The sequence below is a fragment of the Nylanderia fulva genome, unplaced genomic scaffold (genome assembly GCF_048542155.1).
Source record: "Nylanderia fulva isolate GAGA-0341 unplaced genomic scaffold, ASM4854215v1 Scaffold215, whole genome shotgun sequence".
Lineage (NCBI taxonomy): Eukaryota > Metazoa > Arthropoda > Insecta > Hymenoptera > Formicidae > Nylanderia > Nylanderia fulva.
Window position 1 is genome coordinate 82,347 of NW_028190281.1, and position 26,000 is coordinate 108,346.

Genomic DNA, 26,000 nt, shown 5'->3' on the forward strand with positions numbered 1-26,000 from the left:
AAAAAAAGGATTGAAAAAATGGGACTCATCTCGCGAAGATGCCGGAACAGACTGTTTGCGTTGTCCAACGACGAATTTGGGCTCCGTGCATTTATTTGAGAGATGGTCTTAAACATAAGACATCTAAGAATATTTGTTTCAATCATTGTAATTAAATCGAATGATAATCGAAGTTTCGTCTTTACGTAGTTACGTCTTTGCAAGATTATGTTTAAATTTCTTTATTATATTTTATAATTTTATACTTGCGGTTGATTGTATTGATAAAGACCTAGTAAGGTCGAAACGTCTACATTTATATTATGAATAAATAATTTTTAATTATCCTTACATCTAAATTATTTTTGCTCGTTTATTTAGCCTATTATTTATGTTTTATTAATTTTAAAACATATATACCTTCAATATATTTCGAATGAATTTGAAAATTTGAAAAAGATATCCTTAACAAGACGCTACCGCGTCTCTTGATATAAAAATCAAACGATTAAAAGTACGAGACAATAATCAACATATCACGCCGAAGCATCGTCAAGTTTTAATATACTTTTAATAAGCAGATTTACACGACCTATATAATTTTGTTGTACATGTTGTTTAAGCATTCTGTATCCCTTTGTGAATTTATGTTATTATTTTGTTTTTTAATGAAAAACATTTCTGCTACCTCCCTCTTTTTTAAATGGTTTTTTGTATGTAAAATGTCAAATTTTTTCAATCAAAATCGTGATTAAATTCACATCGGTGCTTACTTACAATTGAATGCAAACTATGATGTAATTTAATATTTTTACAATGTTCCTTAATCCGTTTAGCGACATGTCTCTTTGTTTGTCCCACATACGATGCAGTACAATTATTGCAATTTAATTTATATACAACGTTAGTCACAGAATCAATCAACAAACTGTCCTTCCCACACTTAATTAAGGAATTAAGATTCTTCGGTATCATATAAACAACATTTATCCCATATTTCTTTAGAGTGTGAGATGTTATCGCTATAATTATTCACATATAAGATCGACATTTACGGTGTTTTCAACTTCTTATCTATTACAATAGTTGTTCGAAATTGAGAAGAAAATTAATATAATTATTTAAGTCTATAATTTCAGTCTAAAAATCGATATTTTTTTTACATGAATATGCAAAAAAAACCGCGGAAAAAAGGGCTCGCCCGATATAAACAAGTAGGCGATAAATCAGGATTATCCTAACAAGCTGTCAATAATAACAACATTGCTCAACCGAAAGCAACGATTACCGCATTGATTATCGATGTAATAGACATGCGCCGTTCGATCACGTGGCTTCCGAAAGCCAATCGATCCCGATATCGAGCGTTTCGCGCATGTTAGGTGCGTGCTTGTTTCGCGTAAATTACGGGGCGGCCAATAAAGACAGGCGCCCTCGCGTCACCTTCGAACATTTTTAAACAAACGAAATTAATTGGTGAAGAAAAAATTAGTGGGGCTTCAGTACCGCACCGATAAAAGAAGCGCCCACCAAAATTGGGCCGCTAGTCTCTCGAGTTTTAGTACGTACAACCGCTGTCAAACCGCTTAGAAATTACCGCAATTATTAACCGCACACGCACTTTGAAATCAATCTCGGCTTATCTATTGGAACTTTTGTAAAATTACTGTATCGTCTAAATTGTGTTAAAGTAAACTTTGTGTTATTTTTTAAAGGGTGATCAATTCTTTTCGGCCTTCAAATACGCGCTCTCTTTCACGCGTTCGCGCAAACATATTTTTGGTCCTTCGAGCCGGATTATCAGTTCGTCGCGCCGGCACGCGTGTGAACGTTCTTGAAGACGAGAGTGAAGTGCCTGAAAAAGAAATACAGTGAGTGTCACATCATGGATGCCGCTATATTATTAGATAGTCAGCGTGAGATCCAAGTTCGAATCTCACGCTCTGTCGAATACCTGAAGAAGATGGGCGCTCCTAACATCACATCCAGTGCCGTCACTACCCGCATCAGACTTCTCGATCAAGCCTGGGATAAGTTCGTAATCCAGCACAATCAGCTGCGCATTGCCCTGAAAGATAAGTTCAGGGAAAGTGATTACGTTACTTCAGGACTCCATGATTTGACTGAAAATACGTACGTACAGCAAAGGAGCATCCTGGACGGCTACGCTAAACGCATTCGGTCAGCCTCGGAGACAGTCAAGTTAAACGAAGCCGCTCCTCGAACCGCATTACCTCGGGTCAGGATTCCGCAGTTTTCGGGAGCTTACTCCGAGTGGCCAACCTTCCGAGATCTCTTCCTGTCTGTCGTCGGTGATAACGCCACCATCTCTAATATCGAACGCCTGCATCATCTTCGGTCGAGTTTGAACGGACAGGATAAAAAATTGATAAGCTCATTACCGGTGACAGGAGACAACTACGAACGTGCATGGACGATACTGTGCAAACACTATGAAAACGAGAGAGAACTCATCCGATGCAACTTCGCCGCATTCACCGCAGTGCCGAGAATGAAGAACGGAACCGCTGAAGAACTGCATCGCATCCAGAACGCTGCCGTCACAGACGTCAACGCACAGGAAAGTATAGGTCGTCCCATTGAATCTCACGGAATGGACCTCCTAAACTACCTGATCGTCGAACAATTCGACGCACACACTCGGATGGAATGGGAGAATTCCATATCCGACTCCAACAAGTCACCACAGCACGAAACACTTTTGGACTTCATGACGCGACGGATGTTCACACTTAACGCCGTGCATCCGAAGACTCTCAAGAAGAACTTTGGAGAGTCTTCACGAACGGCGAAGACATATGTTGCGAAGCACGGAACTGACCTTCCACAATGCGCACTGTGCCATGAAAATCACCATCTGATGACGTGTCGCAAATTCAAGACGAAATCCGTTGCAGATCAAAAGGCCTTTGTTGAGACACACAGACTGTGTTTCAACTGCCTCGGAAATCACTATCTCACAAAATGTCAGTCGAAGAAGAACTGCTACACATGCAAGGCACGGCATCACACTTCACTGCACGACGCATACATCACGGTCACCGCACATACACCAGAAGCCACTTCACTCGCCGCACTGCACAAAGTCAAGGAACAGAAGGCTGTACTTCTCGCCACTGCTCGGGTGAACATAGCCGATCGCCATGGAGCACCGCACGACGTCCGAGCACTAATCGACCAGGGATCAGAGGTGTCGATCGTTTCTGAAGCACTGGTGCAACGATTGAACCTGCCTCGATCACGCACCGACATGGCCATCTTTGGGATCGGAGGCGCACGACCAGGATCAACGCGTGGCAAGGTCACGCTGCACCTCACTTCGGACATCACGAACGCCCGGCTCTCCGTGATAGCGTTTATATTACCACGCCTATCACTTCTTCAAGGCTCCCCGTCCAGCACACTACAAGATTGGCCGCATATTCGAGGACTCCAACTGGCGAATCCTCAATTTCACGAGAACGATCCAGCCGAGCTACTCCTGGGAGCGGAGGTGTGCTCCTTAATTCTTGAAGAGGGTCTACGCAAGGGTGGACCTCAGATGCCAATTGCGCAGAAGACATCACTAGGATGGATACTTTCTGGAGGCTCCGACGTCGCATCCGCAGAAGAGCACCGTCGCACATTCCAGTGCACTGCCGATCACGAGCTACTCGAGCTGGTGCAGCAGTTTTGGGAACAGGAACGGAAGCCCAACGCAGTCACGACACTCTCCGTCGAAGAGTAGCAATGCGAGGAATTCTTCGTGCACACGCACACTCGCACCTCTTCAAAACGATATGTGGTGAAGCTGGCGTTATCCTCACCAATCACTGCACTCTGCGAAACCCGTAAACCAGCTGAGCGGCTTCTTACAACGATGGAAAGGCGATGCGTCCAGGATTGTCGATTCGGCAATCTGTATCGCAACTTCATGAAAGAATACGAAGACCTAAAACATATGACGCTGGTGACATGCTCCACAACTAGCAATCAGTCAACGTACTTACCACATCATGGAGTACTCAAGGAGTCCAGTGCCACGACGAAGCTGAGAGTCGTGTTCAATGGGTCGCAGCGAACGCGAACAGGAGACTCATTAAATGTACACCTCATGACTGGAGCAAATCTTCTGCCAGCTCTTCCTGACGTACTACTTCGATGGCGTCAACACCAGTATGTCTTCGTTGCTGATATAGAAAAAATGTATCGGCAGATACTCGTGCATCCGGATGACTGCAAATTCCAAACGATCCTGTGGCGTCATTCAACTGATGATGAAGTGCGAGAGTACCAGCTGAAAACGGTCACCTACGGTCTGGCGTGTGCTCCGTTTCTCGCCATACGGACACTCCGTCAGCTCGCAACAGACGAAGAAGAGCAGTTTCCTCGTGGCGCCGTGGCTCTGCGTCGAGACTGTTACGTCGACGATGTGGTCACCGGCTCAAATACGCTGAACGATGCGATCGCACTCCAGACGGAAATTCGCAACCTCTGCTTGGCGGGCGGATTTCCGTTGAAGAAGTGGGCAGCCAACGACGAGAGGATCCTGACTGGAGTACCAAGCGATCATCTTTTGCAGCAATTGCCGCCAGCCTGGGAAGGAGAGAGCCACTCCACGCTAGGACTCCGCTGGCACCCGCAACACGACCAGTTCTCCTTCGTGTTTCATCCGCACGCTGCCATCAACCACACGAAGAGAACGGTTTTATCCGAAACCGCACGGCTCTTCGATCCAATGGGGTGGCTCGCTCCAGTCGTGATTCGAGCAAAAATTCTCATCCAATCCACGTGGCTGCAAGGATTGGACTGGGACACCCTGCTGCCGCCATCCGAAGCTCGAGAGTGACAACGTCTTCTAGAAGAACTCCATCTTCTAGATCAGTTGCGAATAAAACGCTGGCTCGGGACCGGAGCAGATAAGACCACGCTGCAGCTTCATGGCTTCGCCGACGCATCCGAACGAGGATATGCCGCCGCAGTATACATCCGCATCACTGAAAGGAACGAAACGTCAATAAGGTTATTGATGGCCAAAAGCAAGGTAGCACCCGTCAAACAAGTGACCTTGCCGAGGCTGGAGTTGTGCGCCGCCACGCTACTCACCAATTTGATGCGACATGTCAAACAAACGCTCGACCTGGCAACATCAGACACATACTTATGATCTGATTCAACAGTGACCCTCCAGTGGATTCGCGGTCACTCCTCACGCTGGAAGACTTTCGTCGCCAATCGAGTCGCTCACATCCAGACGCAGCTGCCTAATGCACAATGGAGACACGTAGCTGGTCGCGACAACCCTGCGGACTGTGCATCAAGGGGTATTAATCCAAGCGAACTGATCATGCACGCTCTATGGTGGACAGGACCTACCTGGTTATCACAGAACGAATCGGCCTGGCCAAATTCCGAGATGGAGATCCGAGGAGACGACGTGCTAGAAAGGAAAGCCACGAGCCTGATGACTGTGAACCGGGTCATCGTCGAGCCAGAAATCCTGCTCCGCTTCTCATCACTGCATCGCCTGCTACGGATATCCGCATGGTGCGCGCTTCAGAGCCGACTCACACTGCTGGATTAACGTTGAGTCCGGAGGAACTTGACATGGCACTCTTTCGTTGGTTTCGAGAAGTGCAGACACTGCACTTCACGGACGAGATCACCGCAGTCGCAGCTGGACGCTCCGTCGCACCAAGCAGCACATTAGTCAAGCTGACTTCGTTTCTCGACGACCATGGTGTTCTGAGAGTGGGAGGTCGGCTTAAGAACGCCCTGCTGACACAGGATGAGAGGCATCCGATGATCATTCCAACCTCGTCGTGGCTGACTCGTCTGCTGGTGGAATCCTGTCACCGTCGGACGCTGCATGGAGGAGTGCAACTCACCCTGGGGCTGCTTCGACTGCGCTTCTGGATTCCACGAGGACGCACAGTTGTAAAACAACAACTACATCGTTGCGTCATCTGCACAAGATGGCGAGCAACGACGCTTCAGCCACCGATGGGTAATCTACCCCGCGATCGGGTCACTCCGACTCGGCCATTTCTGCGCACTGGAGTGGACTATGCAGGACCCATCCTCATCCGGACGAGCAAGGGACGAAGACACCGCGCCTATAAGGGCTATATCGCAGTATTCATCTGCTTTTGGTCCAGAGCCATCCACCTCGAACTTGTCTCGGATTACTCTTCAGAGGCCTTCATCGCCGCTTTACGTCGCTTTGTCTCACGTCGAGGTCTCTGTACGGACATATATAGCGACTGTGGAACGACCTTCATCGGGGCTGACCGTACTTTACGTGAGCTCTTCGTCGCTGCATCCACAGAGGGTCGTGGAATCGCACGCGTAGCTGCTGAACACGGCATACGGTGGCACTTCAATCCACCAGCAGCTCCGCACTTCGGCGGATTGTGGGAGGCAGCCGTCAAATCCGCTAAGTATCACTTACGGAGGGTGATAGGTGAAACCACCCTCACCTTTGAGGAACTGACCACTCTCCTCACACAAATTGAGGCCTGTTTAAATTTTCGTCCATTACAGGCACTCTCTGACAATCCAGACGATGTTATAGCACTGACTCCGGGCCACTTCCTGATCGACGCGCCGCTTCTCGCCATCCCGGAGCCAGTACAGGAGGACAACCGTGGATTCGCAGAATCACGATGGCATCATCTCCAGGCGATGCGAGACCACTTTTGGCGGAGATGGTCGGGAGAATACATCCATGGACTCACCTCACGACCTAAATGGCTGAAGGTCGAGACAACACCTTGCATCGGAGCATTCTGCCTTGTGCGCTCCGAGATTTCGCCTCCAAACCGGTGGCCTCTCGCCCGGATCACAAAACTGCATCCCGGCGACGACGGGATCGTACGCGTGGTCACCGTTCGAACCGCGACCTCCGAGCTCGTGCGTCCGCTCGTAAAAATTGTCTTACTTCCCGACTTCGCAACGGACGTAACAACACGCAACGCATAGACAGAAATGCACGACGCGTCACATCACTCACACACCTTTGCTCACGTTCATTCGCTATGCACTTGATTACACATCACATACGCACTGTAACCACTTTTCACATTCACGCACATTATTTCACATCGAAAACGCGTTTCACTATTCTCAGCTGATCGCACCACGCTGTCAACACGTGTTCATCGTTTCAGCTGATCGAGCGACATTCCACGCGATAATCACGGGTATCTCGCCGCGCCGGCGCGCACCTACCCCACTATCAATCGCGATCGAGAATTCATAGCGACTTATTGTCAGCGGGTGACAAGGCGGGCGGGATGTTCGAAATTAAGAAGAAAATTAATATAATTGTTTAAGTCTATAATTTCAGTCTAAAAATCGATATTTTTTTTACATGAATATGCGAAAAAAACCGCGGAAAAAAGGGCTCGCCCGATATAAACAAGTAGGTGATAAATCAGGATTATCCTAACAAGCTGTCAATAATAACAACATTGCTCAACCGAAAGCAACGATTACCGCATTGATTATCGATGTAATAGACATGCGCCGTTCGATCACGTGGCTTCCGAAAGCCAATCGATCCCGATATCGAGCGTTTCGCGCATGTTAGGTGCGTGCTTGTTTCGCGTAAATTACGGGGCGGCCAATAAAGACAGGCGCCCTCGCGTCACCTTCGAACATTTTTAAACAAACGAAATTAATTGGTGAAGAAAAAATTAGTGGGGCTTTAGTACCGCACCGATAAAAGAAGCGCCCACCAAAATTGGGCCGCTAGTCTCTCGAGTTTTAGTACGTACAACCGCTGTCAAACCGCTTAGAAATTACCGCAATTATTAACCGCACACGCACTTTGAAATCAATCTCGGCTTATCTATTGGAACTTTTGTAAAATTACTGTATCGTCTAAATTGTGTTAAAGTAAACTCTGTGTTATTTTTTAAAGGGTGATCAATTCTTTTCGGCCTTCAAATACGCGCTCTCCTTCACGCGTTCGCGCAAACAATAGTATAAAGGTTGTTCGAACTTTTTTTGTCTTTTAAGAATTTAATTCTTTTGTAAAAATAACGATTGATAACTTTTTTGGAGAAACAATTATTTCGTAAAATATTCTTCACTATCGTTAAATTTTTTTTATGAAACCGTTTATCAGATAGTAATAGAGCGTGGTCCACTAAATTGTAAATCGTATTAATTTTATATTTTAAAGGATGACTTGAAAGAAAATTTATATATCTGCCTGACTACGTCGGTTTTCTAAACCAATTTGTTACCAATTTATTATTTTTGCAACGCAACACAGTTGTATTTAAAAAATTTAATAACGAGTTACGTTCGATCTCATACGTAAACTTTAATGATACTTATTAAACGTAGATAGAACTATATCTAACTTTTCGGGTATTATTGCTAAAATATCGTCCACATATCTGTAACACACTAGTAAAGCGAAGTATGTTTATTTATTATTTATAACTAGATGCTTCCTTATAATAGGGTGACGTACGTTTAGGATTCGGATTTGGTAATTTAGGTTTTTCTTTCGTAAATCAATTAAATACGTAATTTATATATTAATACCGCATCTTTCTAGATGCTTTCTTAGGAGTATGGTTCTCCTTGTACATTCGTGAATTCTTATTATTATTATAGTCGTGGAACTTCTTCCATTGGTAGCGTCTTTTCTGCCCTTCTTTACGCTTCGTCTGTGTGGCGGCGTCTTTGAACGTTTTCTTCGACGGTGAGACAGATGGCGAAATCAGCGGTGGGACTCTCCAGAACACTGCACGTAAAGGAGATCTCTCTTTCAAAGGAGATCTAGACGGGCTGTTTAGTATGCTCCAGTCAACATCGTCATCCGGCGCTGGTATGGCTAGTAACCCTGTAATTAGATGATTAGTGTTTGGCGGTGATACGCCAGGTAAGCAAAAGTTGAATAAATCCGGCGTCGTAGCGTCAGGTATAATACTGTTAAATTCCAGCGGGAGTACGCCAGGAAACTTTGCTGGTTTAGGCGGATTGACGTCTGGAGTCTTGGTTTCTCTGAACAGGTATTTACCTGTAGGTTTCGGCCTCACTAGCGTGTATACGCCAGGTGTTCTCGTGAACTCGGGCAGTGTGGCGCCAGGTGTTCGGAGCCGTTCCGGCAGCGTAGCGCCAGGAGTTGGTGACCATTCCAGCGGCGTAGCGCTAAGTATTGATGGCCGTTCCGGCATCGTGGCGCCAGGAGCTGGTGGTCGCTCCGGCGGCGTAGCGCCAGGAGTTGGTGATTGTTCCGGCAGTTTAATGCCGGGGACAGCTGTCTTCTCCGGTGGGCAAGCGCCAGGAGTTCCGGGCTGTCGTAGCGTGTATACGTCTGTAAATAGTATATTGCTGACAATGCGAGGATACTGTTGCGGGTCTTTAAAAGGACTTTTTTGGTTCTTTGCAGGGAGCTGCTCACCTGTCCTCTTCTGCGCTAACTTATACAGTGGAGTTGGCCGGGTCCGTTTCCGGACTATTGCGAGGTCTTCCTCAAATCGCCTCTTAATTGAGATCTTGCTCAATTCTTTCCCGTATCTATTAGCGTCTAACGCCATTAGTTCGGAAAAGTACTAAATGTGTTTTTCTCGCCGCAGGGGGCTTTCTTATACACCCTGCGTGGGTGTATCTTGACTGCGGGTAGTACGTTTGGCGCTTGCGCCGCGTAGCGGCAGCGCAAGCTACTATCGTGCGGGTAGCGCGCCCGCGCTCACTCTTTTTGCAAATAAATAGTCGCGGGCGGCTGCTATACTTGTTTCCCGAGAAAAGAATTAAATACGGCCGGTTGCCGCATTTGCGCTCTCGAAAAAGTTTTCTTATTTATTTTGTGGTTAGTCGCCACAACTAGTATCGAAAAATTCAACACGTCCAAACAATGTGATTTCAAATCGTCCATAATTATGTCAGCTAAAATTGGGGATAAAGAACATCCCATTGGACTATCATAAATTTGTTCATATAATTGCCCCTCAAATCTATAACTAGTTGAGTCCAAAATCAAACTTATTACATGTAAAAATTGTTCTAAATTTAAATTTGTATTCTTTGATATATTTTTCCAACGCATTTCAATACCCCTCATAACTAAATTCTTAGGAATCTTAGTAAATAGCGATGAAATATCTAAAGAAATCATTATTTCAGAATCATTAATCGTTCTATCTTTAATATTTTCTGAGAATAACCATCCATTATTTATGTGCGACTTTGGTTTCTCGACGGAACAATGTATAATGTTATGAATATAATTTGCTAAATTATAAAACGGATTATCAAGTAAAGATACAATGAGACACAGTGAAAAACCCTTCTTATGTATCTTGGGAAGCCCGTGACATCGTGGTAAATTTTTATTTGTGCAATTCAAAGCATTATATATTCTATTATCGATAAGATCATTAAGTCGCCACAATTTTAACAATGAATTTAATTTATTCGTTAGAGGTTTCATAGGATTTTTTTTTTCAAGTTTTCTATACGTACTACGATCATTAAGTAGAAAGCTCATTTTTCGTAAATAATTTGTTCTGTCCATGATTACAGTTGTTTGTCCTTTGTCTGCACGCGTAACTAAGATATCCTTATTTGAATTAAGAAACCCTTTATAAGCGGAAAATCTTTCCAAAATCAATCTGTCTACATAATTGGTGTTTTTTATTACGTAAGAATTTACTTAGAGAGTCAATGACTGCATTTCTAGCGTCTGACCTATTTTCGCGAGATATTTTTAAATCATTAACTTCGAAATGTTTGTATGAAGATTTAATTTTAATGATATATATTGTTAGTAATTTAGTTTATTATCAATTTTTGTCATATATTGAATTGCGTATGTTAATAATTATATATTTTAATGTTCACTTAAAAAGGATCACAACTAAATGGTCAAAACGTAGTGATTGTTTTAATAAACAAAATATAAATAATAACGCTAGTTTTGGTTGATTATTTCTACTCTCCTATTCTAATAACTAGTGACTAAGATTAATAATTTAGAAATTTATTATATCAAATGTTTACAATGTTTCCATAAATGATTTATTTCGCACTTTTCGGGTTGTGCTCACGCCACACGCACGTGTTCACTTCACGTAACTCGGAACGGTTTACAAAGTTCTGCATATGCAAAATATGAGATGTTCGAAAATATTTCTAAGTCTTTACGGGCAAGTGTCACTAGTACGCCACTGCATAGTGTTATCCGAATAGATTCTAAGTTCCAACAGTTATAATATAACACTCGGCGTTACGTCCAAAATTTTGCTAAGTTCGTAACACGGGTAATTCGTGAGACTCCTGGAACATCGGATCCCATGCGGTGAGATGCGCGTACGGTGAGCTCGATGATTCGACTGACAAAGAGCGATGTCCGGGCCCCCCTTTTATACGAACGATTCTTTCAAGTAGTTCCATCTGCGGGCTTTCACCTTTTGTAGAGTGACGTAGAAAAGTACCGTACGCTTAAAGCGTCTTAAAATAGCTTCTTTGAAATATATTCAAGATTTGATTAGAGAGCAAATATTCATATCAAACCACTTACGAGCTGTCTTTTTGAGTTTGCCCGTAGCAACCAGTAGTAGTACTTCATTGGTCACGCCATGGATTTGGGCCACCCTTTCTACAGTGTGAATCCAATCCTCAATGTCTTCCTCTCTGTACTATGGAAATCTGGAAGATGAGTTGACAGGAGCTTGACCGCATGCGCTATTGAAACTGATGATATTCCAGAACGATGTTCCTCTGTAGGGCCATGTGAATCCACCGTGACATTTGCGATCTTCACAGGGGAGTGACAGGCTGCGTTACTATTAAGATTTATTGAAGCAAAAAGCTGTTGCATCAGCTGTTGCTGTTGACGTGATTGCTCATAGAGCAAATCTGAAGCAGAGATCCCTCACTTATCATGGGCTGTGAACTGACATCCGACAAAATATTAGAATGTTGAGCATCTGTGACACGTACCGTATCAACACTAGATGACGTCAAGGCAAAGGCAGTTGTACCACTACTAGGTATATTCTGCTGTTCGTTTCTTTCTAGATGAGACATAATTAAGTCAATACAGCTATACCTATTGTAGGGGGCACGTAACCCGTAACCAGCTGCTTTTTCGTTCACACAATAGTGTGAACATTAGCTCTTATAAATGCTGACGTTCCATTCTTCTTGTTCGATGATACCGCCGTCTTGGCACTTGAATGAGACTTGAGTAAGGCACTGAAGAGAAAATGTGTTGGTGTCAAAATTTTGGCACACAATTACCCCGACAAAATAGCGGCTCGCTGGATAGCTTGATGTGAGATCCCGTATTCACTTGAAACAAATGCCAATATATCTGTTCTTTCCTTTGTGGCGATGCACAGATAGGAAGAGAGAGAGAGGAAGTGAAAGAGCTACGTAATTGCATGCTTTTCACTGTCGGAACACCTGAAATTCAATAATAAAGTATATGTCTAATGTTAATTAGTCAGCGTATACACGCACTGACGAAAAATAAAGCACGTAAAACTGGAAACGCCTATGGCAGTAATACCATAAAACGGGAGAGGAGGCTGGGACTCGGTACGTCTCACGAGGCACTGGTATGCGTCTCACCGAAAGCTCGAACACGTGAAAAGATTGAATCACAACAGATAAGCTGCGACCAGGAAACGCGCGACCCGTATGTGAAAAACTTGAGAAAACGGACTTGAATGGTCACTGACTCGAAAAACTACTTGCAACACAGTCAAAAACCAGTCAGGAGAGAGAAAACACAAGATCCCACTTCTAAACTGTAAAATACTTGCTAAAAATAGGGTCAGAATAGCAGAAGGAGGGAAATGTGGAAAATGAAATCTCCTCTGTAGTTCACAAAGGAAATGACTCGTGTATTTTTTAAAAACCCTCAACATGTCTGTCTATCTGTCCTTGAGACTTGTACAAAGACTGCCTACTCGGCTGCACCCTCACTCGTCTCGCCGAGTCGCGTGACCATCTTTTCACCAATCATCGACGCGCGTAATAATACTCGGCAGCTCCTATTTCTTGTGGGCCGATCAGCTCCACTTATGTTAGTGATGCGCGCATATTTGCATAACTACCGGTATATAAAAATATGATTAACTCTCCTAACCAGTAGTCTTACAATATATATTATATTAGCCAATAGAGCCAAACGCGATGTTATTGCGAAAATTAAGAAACTTAGGAATTCGTATTTTATGGTTAAGATCTCAAAATTGCCCGTGTTAATCTTTTAATCCCCTTGTAAAAAAATAGGTGAGAAAAATATTGGTCCGAAGGTCGGCTGAATCGGGAATGGTATAATATATTATTATTTAGAGACATATATGATATAATATATTATTTAGAGACATACATGGTATAATATATTTTAAGAAATTGACAAACATTAAAAGTTTTTATAACTTTTATAATCTTTCTTTCATTTCACTTATATAAATCAATAGATTAATTTCGAGGTTGTGGTGTCCAATTGTAGCACGTTGGAAAGTCACGTGGTACAGGTGGCAGATCATATGGCGTACCAACATGTAAGACAACGTTCATTCCACTTGCAGCGTGCCATGTAAAATGACAATGAAAAAACCACCAGCCTAGAAGATAAATATTATTTCTAATCGATTATTTATTTCAAATGTAAAAATCTTAAATTTAAAGTAAAGGATGCTTAAATATAAACTATTTAAAAAATTTATTGATTTTTTAAAGTTTTTATTTGTTTTTTTAAATTATACTTTAGAGTTGCATTTTTTAATAATTAAACATAATTATTTATACTATTATATTGTATAATATTTACATATGTAATATTATCTATAATAATACATTTTTATAGAGTTGCAAAATAACAATAGAATTATAAAAATTATGTTAACCTGGATTATCTGCCTTGAACCGTAAGATGACAAAACCAGTATTTGGTACAATTACAGTATCTTTAGGAGCACAGTGTTTATAATAACCACTTTCTAAACGTGACATATGAGCTTTAATTTCTTTCATGACATCCTTATTTGTTATACTGTTCTTGTTAGGTGCATTAACAAATTGGCCAGCATACATAACACAGAAGCTATAACCATGTAAATGAAATGGATGATTTAATTCCGTCAAAGGTTCTGTAACACATTATAATTGATTTTTGTAATTAATTAATAATAACAATTCACATCATATAGTGTGTACATATATATATGTTTATAGAGTTGACAAAATAAAGCGTTACGAATTTTTATATCCAAAAATATTGTTTGTAGAAAAATGTGTTCCAAATAAAAGTTGTATGATTTTAGGGAATGCGATTTTTCGCAATATTTTGCATAATAAGTTATAAGTAAAATGGTTAAAAAGTGAATAGTTTATGATATTTTATATTTAAGTTTAACATAATTTCACATAAACTATAAAATATTATGTAAAATATATAGTCTTCGATAATCTTACCTCAATACTTTTATACACAAAATAACGAGATTAATTGGGTACAAAGGAAACACATAGTTGTTTATAAGAAAGAGTATGTAATTTGCAACTAGCAACATATATTTTTTTATAAACTTTTTTTTGCACTCATTGATTTCTTTTGTTATTTTATGCATGAAAGTATTAAAGTGAGATCATCAATAAATGAATATTTTACGAGATATTTCATAGTTTAAGTATATAATATCTCGTAAGCTATCCACTGTATCATATGGTGCTTGCATTTAAAAAAAGTAAGTGACCTTCTAATAACCTTGAAAATCGCTCTTCAGGAAAAAATCAGTACCGCCAACTTTTTCTCTCCTTAAATCATACAACTTTTATTTGAAACTTTTCCTAGAAACAATATTATTGAATATAAAAATTCGTAATGCTTTATTTTGTCCACCTCGTATATATATGACAACTATAGCTTTTCGTTAAAATTGAATAAAATTCATAATTAAGGAAAGGGTTTTAAAGCTTGCAATCTCTACTTTTAAAACTCACTACTTCTTTAAATTTTTGTGAGAGTGGTAATTTTTACACGTAGAAAACTACAAACTGGATAAAATTAGAAATTTTTCTTACTTTACGACCTGGTACGTGTATCAAAAAAAATTTATGAAATTTTTCAACTTTTTAGTTTTTGAAAGTTTTAAATTTTCTTAACAAAATTGTCTTTTTTCATCTTTTTACATTCCTTATTACTCAATTATCGCCAATTAAATAAAAAATGAGCATGTTGACTTTAATGGTTTATAACTTTGTCAAATATCATACCGCAATTTTAAGAAACGATTAAAGCTGGAACTTTGCTCTATTAAATGAAATAATTATCACAATTTTAACAAAAATCTGGTTACATATAAATAAAATAACATAAAAATTACTTTTTCTTTTTTATTTTAATCTAATGTACAATTGTATAGAACAAAAGTTTGTTCTTCACATTTTTTCTACTTTTAAGTACCATAAATTTGACAAAAAAATCGGCGAATAGCTGTAGGATTTTTTTCATGGTGGTCACTATGTTTTTATGGGACAAGAAGTTGTCAAATTGTTTCATTTTAGTAAAAAAAAATGGAGAATAGAGTTAATGTTAAAAAATTGATTTTTACAGTGCACTGACACTACACTGACTTTTACTAAGTGTTAGCAAAAAAATTTTTTCACTTTTTCTCTCTGCCAAAATTAAAAAAGAAATTGAAAATCGCAGGCGGAAATGTAAAGGTTTACCATTATACAAGTGTCTGGATAGCAACGCGCCAAACATGACTCGCGAAGCATTATCGGGAAATTCTCTCGTGAGTGTTTGCATGCCGCACGCAAACCGCGACGTTTTACCACTAGATGGCAATGTTAAGTGAAAACACTTCAAGTCCAATACCTTAAAGCCGTGCGCCCTCCTACTCGAATTCGTTGTAATTATGCACATGTAGTATGGATAATTCTATTTTATTAGCAATTGTAATATCTTTACTGTTTATTTTTGTAAGTAAAGGTTATTTTTAATATTAAATTTCTTTATTCTTTCCTGTACATTTTACATTTTTTTTCTTTTTTCTTTTTTTATTTATTTTGCAATGCTTCTGCGTCATTTAAATGAAGCAGATTGTGCTCATATCATGACTCTTTTAAAGAAAAATAACAATCAATGATACGTTGCCGATCGTTTTGGAGGAAGTCATTCTGCCGTTAGTCGAATTTATTTTGACTGGTTCATATCACAGACAACCGGGTCAGGGTCATCCTCGTAAAACAGATAATCGCGAAGATTGAGCGATCGTCCGGCAAGCTGTACAAAATCGTCCTGTATCTGCACGTATTGCTGACCATATTAATCATGGTAGACGACATCCGATCTCGACTTCAATGATAAGAAATCATTTAAGAGAAGCGGGATTACACGCTCATCGGCCAATGCAGGTTCCACATCTTACACGATGTCATCGTCGCCTGCGATTAAATTATGCTTATTCTTTAATCAACAGGCAACAAAGACAATAGAATTCTGTATTATTTACGAATGAATATAGATTTTACATTTTTGGCAATGACAGACAAGTCTGAGTTTGGCGTCGTCTAGGCGAACGTTATTCAAAAAATTGCAGTCGCCCGGCAAGCGAAAGACTCGGGTTCAATTCCCGATTCAACGATTTCGGACCGATATTTTTCTCGCTTACATCTCTTTAAGAGGATTATAGGGAAACATAGGAATCAAAATCTTGAATTGAGAATTTATTTTTTAATAAAGTCTTGGCATGTGCCAAGCAAAATTTCGTGCCCCGTGTACAATTATAATGCATAGCGAGATATTAATTTTCGCTATCTAATGCACGAACTTCTACGTTAGGCTCTCATTGCTCGTTTATTTCGCGTTTACCGAATTGAATATGTTAACATTAAGACCAAATAATGTTTCAATGTTGAGTTTATAATTATATTGCAAAGAATTGTATACATGTACAACATGTCAAATATGTAGAAAACGATAAAGTAAACCATGAGTGAATGTACAGTGACAAAGAAAGATGTGTAAATTGAATGTTTAAAATTCAAACATATATAAAAATAAATTATGAACATGATTTGATTTACAATGTATTAAAAGAGTGGTACAAAAAAGAAGGCCAGATTAGTTTGATACTAATTATACAGTTGAATTTGAAAATAGTAAAGTGAACATATAGGATTATACATAGTATGATTAGATGTGATGTTGAAAATAGAAGTAGAGGAATTGTTTTATATGTAAGAGACGATATTGAACATGATATATTTTTGACAAAAAGATAGTATCGACTATTAGTTTACCATAATGAAAATGTGATAATAATGTAAGGTCTTTATTATTATGTGATTAGTCGGAATAATTACAAAAACCTCGGGCTCAGAATAGCGCGTGGATAGAAAATATTAGTGCGGGCAGCAACTAATTATAGTAATTTTTGATAACCAGTATTTCTTTATAAGATAACTATTAAACAAAGACTGACTCGCTTCGCAGCCCGCAAATTCGAGCCCTTTGATCGGATTAAAAGAAGAAGAAAGCGCAATCAGGACTTCTGCCGCGCTATGGTGTCTACACCAGAGCCATCTTCTAACTGTCTGATAGTGAACGCGCGTAAATTAACTTAAACTATTTGTGGGTTACAAGAGTAATATATCATTTACTTAATATATTATTGTATCGAATGGTGATTTTGTAAGGTCTCTACAGAATAATAGACTAGTAGAAAAATTAAAAAAGATAAAATTGTAATGAGAGACTTTAACATAAACTTGTAACGATGGCCCGCCCATCGTCCCGACTGATCGTCGGAAGGCTGCGCCCGGCAAACACCAGCCGGGCAATGCAGCGAATGCTTCGCGCTCCATAATTACTTTCAATAAAGCCGATAGAACGGCGTATAATTATCATGGTACAGCGTGATACGGCCCGAAACCGAGCGCGCCCGACGGCTACCGAATCCGGACGAACACCGCCGCCGCGCCGCTAAGTATCGTTAGTTCGTTGGTATAAAAGATAGATCTAGAGACAAATCAATTTCGTCTCCGATTCCGAAACTATCCGGATCTCTGGAACCGGTGCCCCGAGTCGAGGTAGAAATGTACTCTGCCTCTGCTGAGAAATCTCAACACCCGGGAGACCTCCGAACATCCTGAGAGTCATCTTGTCGTCGGCACTTGAGGTAGAACCGTACTCTGCCTCTCTCAAGTTTGTCGCGGGACCGATCGACACTCTCTCTCTAATAATAACTTCTTTCCTTACGGCACCGGTTACCCTCCACTGGTGTCGAGCTAACGCGACAGCCGGTGCATCTTACTACCTGCAGTTCGGCGGAGGCGAAATTGCTCTTACATAACGAGTCGATTGAAATTCTCCCGCGAGAGAATTCTCTCGCGTCTTCCGCGACGCGCCGCCCACTCCCTCGCGTCTACCTGTTCGATAGCCCACAGAGGGGGGGGGGGTACGCGCCGTACCACCTTCTGAAATTTAACGCGCCCTTTCGCGTAGCCGTTACGTCCCACGACTTCTTATACCCGCGCGTTTGCCGTTACCCCCGAAAGTGATCCTGATGGCCATCATTATCGGATTCCCCACCTCCGACAAAATACCGATCCACCTTGACACCTGTTAACGATAGATTCTGCCCGTCAGAATAAATGCGCTTACGCGCCGGAATCGCACCCGATCTAAATATTCTTTAATATTACATGTCGTTGCATCTGATTTCATTTTGTTGTATTATATGTTATTTGCGTTCTGATTTTATTTTGTTTGTACTTGCGTTCCGATTATCTTTCTTTTCCCATTCTATATTCGCGTGCTAATTATATTCACACTCAAAGAGCATTTCTGTTGTATTATATTTTGTATTATATGTATTATATGTTATTCGCGTTCCGATTTTATTTTGTTTGTACTTGCGTTCCGACTATATATCTGTTCGTATTCTATATTCGCGCTCTAATGAGCTTCGCGCTCGACGAATATTTCTTTCTGTGTTATTCGCAGTGCACTATCGACACTAGCGTTCTGATTAGATGTTCTTCGCGCTCTGATTTTGTACGATACTTTATCTTTGTTTTGCTTACATGAATAAACTTCCTTTATATCAGTATTAAAAAACCGCGGAGTTCTGTTGACCCTTTCACTTGATCCCGACTGAGCAGTCCGACGCTCGCGAAAAGCGGCTGTTACAAACTTTATGATAAATTCATTTTACAAAGAATTTGCAAATAATGTATAGCTCACTTAGATATATAACTGTTTGTTGATAGATAAGAATTACAAAGGATAATCGAAAATTATAGATTCACTTTTTGCTAGTAATAATAAAGTACCTGTACGAATAATTCATCAGTTTAAAATAATAAATCATTTGTAGCTAAGAATTGGAGTAATGTAAGTAAATGTAAGTAAATTCGAAAACAATTATAAGAAAAGTGCTTGAGACAATATTTAATATAAAAGAAATAAATAAATTAGCAGAAATAAATAAAGCAAGTTTAAGGTATGGATGACAATGTAAGAACAAAGAAGTTTGTTGGTAATATATTAAGCGCGCTGGGCATTAAGGCCTTTACACACGAATTGGTGTAACTGTAAATATAAGACGTAAACGTAAGCTCAAAAACCAATAAGATTATTGCTTTATGCATTCCACAACATAAAAATAATAAGTTAGCCATAAGCTGAAATAACTAGAATTTCAATTGGTTAAAGTTCTAGTTTATTTTTTATAATTTACGATACCAGTCAAACATTACCGGTTGTCGGTCATTGTCATCGTTACAAAAATGAGTTTATTTCATTTCAGACTAAAATTTATTTTAGAGATAGACAATAAAAACTCTTAATTTTTTAGATGTCACGATGACGGTGATCGACAACCGGTTAATGTTTGATTGGTATCGTAAATCAATTTTTTCTAGCAGATATCTTAAGTTTTTTTTCAGCATCCACTGTGCCAAAAAGAGGTACGATTATTAGTTTATGGACAGAATTTTTTTATTATCAGATCCTCGGTTTCATACCAAGAATCTCATCTTTATGATTAATACTTTGTTGGAGAATGAATGTGCTTTTAAGTTTATCTTTTAATTAACGAACGCCTTAAGAAATTATTCACGAAAGCTATACTAAACACCGAAAATCAAAATACGATGACTCTTAACGACTGTTAAAGCTCGATCAAAATTTATTTCTTAAACGTCTCATTGTAATCCTGTTTCTTATTAAGTATCAAATTTAATATAATCAATTATTATACGACTTATATAAACGATTAATATCAGAGATTATTTTTATAAAACAACAAAACAGAGGTTTAAATAAAATTGAAGATTTAGATACATTAGATAGCAGTTATTTTCCTTTATTGGAGTCTTCCTAACAAACTTTTCAAACAATTTCTACAAAACATGTTTACCAATTAGCGGCAGATATATATAGAGTGCCAGATCGCGACTCGTATCACTTTTGTATTAACAACATGAGTATCAAGATGTTCTATCTTTCTGTGACTAGTGTCAATCTATGGTTTTTTAATTGGAAGTTAAGGTGAGAGTTATATTATAAGTTACTTGAATTTTGGTTATATTGTTTGAAGAAGTGTTATATGTAGTAAAAAATTTTAATAATAGAAATCGCGAGACCTAGGACATATTAGAGAATTGACTTAATACGGATCACATTGTACTGGGTTAACCAACGTTTCATTATGTTTTAACTAATTATGACTGAAGAGACGCAAGTAAGCGTCGAAACGTCTCATTGTATCATTGTAAAGTAGATTTATACGATTTGATGTAAAGTTTGGAAATATATATGTTTGACATCAATTCACACAGCTCGTAATAGGCTCATGTTGTTTTATTATCTCTAATTTATAATATTATTTTTATAAAGAATTATTTATATTTTGGCTGATAAACTTATTTTTCCGACTAAAGATTGTATTTTTGTAAAAAATTATATTTCGATTAAAGAAAAATATATATGCATTTTTTTACATTTTTGATATTCTTTTTATATACATACTTTCATCATAAATCATAACATCCACGAGTGCTCCAAGTTCAATGTGATAAACATGAGCGCAAGCACATGGCTCTGTGCACGTAGATGGCACAAAAGGATCTCCACACATAAATTGATATCCATTATTTTGTGAAATAAGAGGTCCTGGTGGATTTTGATACGTAATGTTAGAAACAAAGCTGATTATGTTAGATCCAGTCGGTGAAACTAAAAAGTAAAAATCGTTTATTATAGGATATAAAATGAAATCTAATTTTCAAAATTTTGTGAAAACATTTATATATATCAATCAAAATTAATATTGAACGATAGTGGTGAAAATAAACTTGGCAAACTTGATTTCGACGTAACTAGCAATTTTATTTAATTCTTTCACGACGTTTCGACCATTTGGTTGTGGTCCTTATCAAGTGAAAATTCCATTAATTAAACTGAGATTAACGCAACATCACACCGGTCTTATTTAAAATTAATAGTTAAAAGTTAAAAGAGGAACACGTCCCATCGCTATGATGTTTCGTCAACGAGTCGTTGACGAAACATCATAGCGATGGGACGTGTTCCTCTTTTTGTGAAAATGCATATATATATTTTCCTTTAACGAGTCGTTGACGAAACATCATAGCGATGGGACGTGTTCCTCTTTTAACTTTTAACTATTAATTTTAAATAAGACCGGTGTGATGTTGCGTTAATCTCAGTTTAATTAATGGAATTTTCACTTGATAAGGACCACAACCAAATGGTCGAAACGTCGTGAAAGAATTAAATAAAATTGCTAGTTACGTCGAAATCAAGTTTGCCAAGTTTATTTATATATATTTTTAATTTTTTACATATTAATAAAAAATATTAATATTATCAATGAATATAAATTTAACGTATAAGACGGGCAATAAGAGCCAAATCGCGGATGACAATGCGTTATCCTAACGAAACTAAATAATTTTCCGTTAGAATTAAATACAAGTGCACAAGACACCAAATTTTACTTGGACACGGCCAAGATTTTAAATATGAAATAATCTCATATTTGAGATTTAATTTCAATACCCCTTTAACCCCCCTACGGAAAATAAATAAATGAATGCAAGAGAAAAATATAGATCCGAAAGTCGCTGAATCGGGAAACGAACCCGAGACCTTTCGCTTGCCGGGCGACTGCTCTTCCAGCTGAGCTATTCAGATCCTTTCGATTCTATACTTTTCTCTGTTATATATATTATATATATTATATATATATATTATATATATTAATGTTGGTAAACAAACGCCTTTAAGCCAGCGTGTATAAATTTAAGAGTTTAACAAGGCTCTGTAATATAAATATAAATTTAACGTATAAGACGGGCAATAAGAGCCAAATCGCGGATGACAATGCGTTATCCTAACAAAACTAAATAATTTTCCGTTAGAATTAAATACAAGTGCACAAGGCACCAAATTTTACTTGGACACGGCCAAGATTTTAAATATGAAATAATCTCATATTTGAGATTTAATTTCAATACCCCTTTAACCCCCCTACGGAAAATAAATAAATGAATGCAAGAGAAAAATATAGATCCGAAAGTCGCTGAATCGGGAAACGAACCCGAGACCTTTCGTTTGCCGGGCGACTGCTCTTCCAGCTGAGCTATTCAGATCCTTTCGATTCTATACTTTTCTCTGTTATATATATTAATGTTGGTAAACAAACGCCTTTAAGCCAGCGTGTATAAATTTAAGAGTTTTTCTCTTGCATTCATTTATTTATTTTCCGTAGGGGGGTTAAAGGGGTATTGAAATTAAATCTCAAATATGAGATTATTTCATATTTAAAATCTTGGCCGTGTCCAAGTAAAATTTGGTGCCTTGTGCACTTGTATTTAATTCTAACGGAAAATTATTTAGTTTTGTTAGGATAACGCATTGTCATCCGCGATTTGGCTCTTATTGCCCGTCTTATACGTTAAATTTATATTTATATTACAGAGCCTTGTTAAACTCTTAAATTTATACACGCTGGCTTAAAGGCGTTTGTTTACCAACATTAATATATATAATATATATATATAATATATATAATATATATATATAATATATATAACAGAGAAAAGTATAGAATCGAAAGGATCTGAATAGCTCAGCTGGAAGAGCAGTCGCCCGGCAAGCGAAAGGTCTCGGGTTCGTTTCCCGATTCAGCGACTTTCGGATCTATATTTTTCTCTTGCATTCATTTATTTATTTTCCGTAGGGGGGTTAAAGGGGTATTGAAATTAAATCTCAAATATGAGATTATTTCATATTTAAAATCTTGGCCGTGTCCAAGTAAAATTTGGTGCCTTGTGCACTTGTATTTAATTCTAACGGAAAATTATTTAGTTTCGTTAGGATAACGCATTGTCATCCGCGATTTGGCTCTTATTGCCCGTCTTATACGTTAAATTTATATTTATATTACAGAGCCTTGTTAAACTCTTAAAATTATCAATGAATATTGCTACATAATGAAAGTGTACACTATAATTATATGCATTCAGGTCGCCAAATAATAAGTAAACCGAGAGAATTTGCACTATTTATTCTATCATAAAGAGGAATATTCATTTAAATAACCATTTAACTTTGGTAGCATGTTAAATAGAGTAACCATCAAACATGAATAATATTTAAACTTTTTGAATGTATCAGTAATATATGACAATATATATTTAAAGAACCCGCATTATTCTTATGGTTTTCAATGTGGCTATACTTGTGATATTTTGTAATTTAAATCGTCTTGATAAAAAAATCTCCACACGCATACCCACAACTAAAAATAATTGAACAGTACAATAAAAAGTAATGAAAATTTTTGAGCTACAACGGTTCAAATCTAACATTTTGTCAATGCAGCTCACACTGTAAAAAATACTGTAGTATTAATAAATTATTAAGCTCATTAGCTTAAAATTCATTGATACAATAAACTTTTAATTGTTATCATGAATATGTTAAAGTTAGTAAAAGTTTGCGAAATTCTAAATTATATTTGTGCTATATTGTTTGCTGCAATCATTTCTTTCTCTCATTTCGTATATTGTATACATATCATTTTTTTGTATATCTATTGTTTCTTTTATATGTTAGCTTATGTGCTTATCTGAAAAACGTTCGTTCTGTTCTGCTTAATTGTTCCGAATGAGCAATCGATAAACATAACGGTACGTAATAAATCAATCTGTTTTTCCGCGTATTTTTATGACTCTTGTTATTGTCTCGAAACGATTGTCTAACCAACTTTCGGCAAGTTCAGGTATTGCGCAAACTCGGAATTCCCGTTAAACTTTCGAGAATTTTCGAGATCATTGTGAAATATATAAACGATCGAAAAATGGAAATCATCAGACTTTCTGTCAGTCAATTCGAGCGAGCATACAGAGATTTCCGCGAACGATTAAGCGAGCAATCTAGATACTTAGTAAATTCAAACAATTCGATACTTAGTAAATCCGAATAATTCGATACTTACAATTAGTAAATTTGAGCGAGCGTAAAATATTCTCGGGACACTTGATATTTGTACTAATTGTGCATTCATTATTAGACTTCAAATGTGATAATTAAATATATCGCATTCGTGAAATTTAAAAACTGTTAAATCTGCGGTTAATTCCGTTTCTTCTTTACTATACGCATTCATCTACTTTCTTCTTTCTCTCTCCCTCCCTCTCTTTCTCTTTCCTTCTCCCACCCTTCTTTTTATCCCTTTTCCCTTTCCCTCTTCCTTTCCCTTCTTCTTTTCCCTCTCCCTCTCCCCTTTCTTTATCACCCTTTCCCTCTCCCGTTCCCCTCTCCCTCTCCTCCCCCTGTTCCTTTATCTCCGTCACTCGCTCTTCCGCGTTTCCGCGCTGTCTCTCGCTCTCTCGGAGCAAGCCAGCACATCAGTTTGCATGCAGTATCGCCCGTACGTAAACATAAAATAATATTGAATATTTTTCATTAGTAATAATTGGATTCATTAATATGACAAGTCACTCTTTATATAACATTTAATTAAACCAACAAAAAGTTTATTTTGCCAATGAACGAGTTCAGTGGAATCTATAAACTCAATCATTAAATGTGTATCATAAAATGTCATAAAAATAATAAGATGCATGCACACACGCACGCACGCACGCACATCAATGTATTACTTTATTAATCACTAAAGTTTGTTAATTGCCTCAATAACTAAATTGATTAAACCAATATACCAAAAAATTTTATGATTTGTCTATTATATTATATATATATATATATATATATATATATATATATAATGAACTTTCTTTATTAAATTATGAACCTCAGTAGGGGATGCTGCAGGTATGTTTCTACCGACCGAACCAATTATATGTTTTCACAATTGAGAAGTTTTTATTGCGTTAGAATAACAAATGCTTTTCCACGATTAAAGTACGTACAGAAACAAAGTGGGAACCTACCGATTTTATGTTAAAAACAAGAAAAAATTTAAAAACTAAAATTTCTTTATCGGTTTCTGTCGTCAGATCAGAAAAATAATTATTTAATAAAAAAGTTCTACTGTTTGTACATACAAAATAAGATAGATTTCTAGAAATTGAATGAAGAAGTATTAGTAAATTTTTAGATATAAGTTTAGAAGCCTAATAAATAAGAAACCGGTACAGGAAATTTTCACGCATATGTGTTGTATACGTGCATATGTTTAAATATGTATGGTGCTGATCTATCATGTGTATATGTGTAAACGTGCATATGTTTAAATATGTATGGTGCTAACCTATCATGTGTATATGTGTATACGTGCATATATTTAGATATGTGTGGTACTAACCTATCAGAGTTCGATTGTCACTCCAGCATCTTCTAAATTTTAATTAATTTTATGAATCCTATATTGAATATTTGTCATTAGTTAATAAGAAGGTTTATTAATATCATGAATCATTGTTTGTTAATAGAATGTACTTGAACGTACATGATTTAATGTAATATTTAAATCAATAAAATT

At 38.1% G+C, this 26,000-nt stretch overlaps 4 protein-coding genes across 4 annotated transcripts in view; 3 read left to right on the forward strand and 1 right to left on the reverse strand.

Annotated features, from left to right (window-relative positions):
- Positions 1 to 2,491: 2,491 nt before the first annotated feature.
- Positions 2,492 to 3,727, forward strand: LOC114939648 (uncharacterized). The gene has a single exon (XM_029314016.2). The coding sequence runs from the start codon at positions 2,492 to 2,494 to the stop codon at positions 3,725 to 3,727; it is 1,236 nt and encodes a 411-aa protein (XP_029169849.1).
- A 132-nt stretch (positions 3,728 to 3,859) lies between these two features.
- Positions 3,860 to 4,828, forward strand: LOC114939647 (uncharacterized). Its single transcript, XM_029314015.2, has one exon. It carries the CDS (start codon positions 3,860 to 3,862, stop codon positions 4,826 to 4,828), a length of 969 nt encoding a protein of 322 aa, XP_029169848.2.
- Positions 4,829 to 5,337: 509 nt separating this feature from the next.
- On the forward strand, positions 5,338 to 6,960 carry LOC114939646 (uncharacterized). Its single transcript, XM_029314014.2, has one exon. The coding sequence runs from the start codon at positions 5,338 to 5,340 to the stop codon at positions 6,958 to 6,960; it is 1,623 nt and encodes a 540-aa protein (XP_029169847.2).
- A 6,347-nt stretch (positions 6,961 to 13,307) lies between these two features.
- The window catches only part of LOC114942814 (multicopper oxidase 3-like), a 34,787-nt gene continuing 22,094 nt past the window's right edge, over positions 13,308 to 26,000 (reverse strand). The window contains exons 3-5 of the mRNA XM_085482722.1: positions 20,996 to 21,202; positions 13,860 to 14,102; positions 13,308 to 13,577 (exon numbers count right to left, since the gene is read on the reverse strand). Coding sequence (XP_085338848.1) covers positions 13,432 to 13,577; positions 13,860 to 14,102; positions 20,996 to 21,202 — 596 coding nt within the window. The 3' untranslated portion in view covers positions 13,308 to 13,431. The remainder of the gene's footprint in view (positions 13,578 to 13,859; positions 14,103 to 20,995; positions 21,203 to 26,000) is intronic.

Excerpts from the sequence above, each read along its gene's own strand:
- LOC114939648 (XM_029314016.2), top strand. The coding sequence starts at position 2,492 with ATGAAGAACGGAACCGCTGAAGAACTGCATCGCATCCAGAACGCTGCC.
- LOC114939647 (XM_029314015.2), top strand. The coding sequence starts at position 3,860 with ATGGAAAGGCGATGCGTCCAGGATTGTCGATTCGGCAATCTGTATCGC.
- LOC114939646 (XM_029314014.2), top strand. The coding sequence starts at position 5,338 with ATGGTGGACAGGACCTACCTGGTTATCACAGAACGAATCGGCCTGGCC.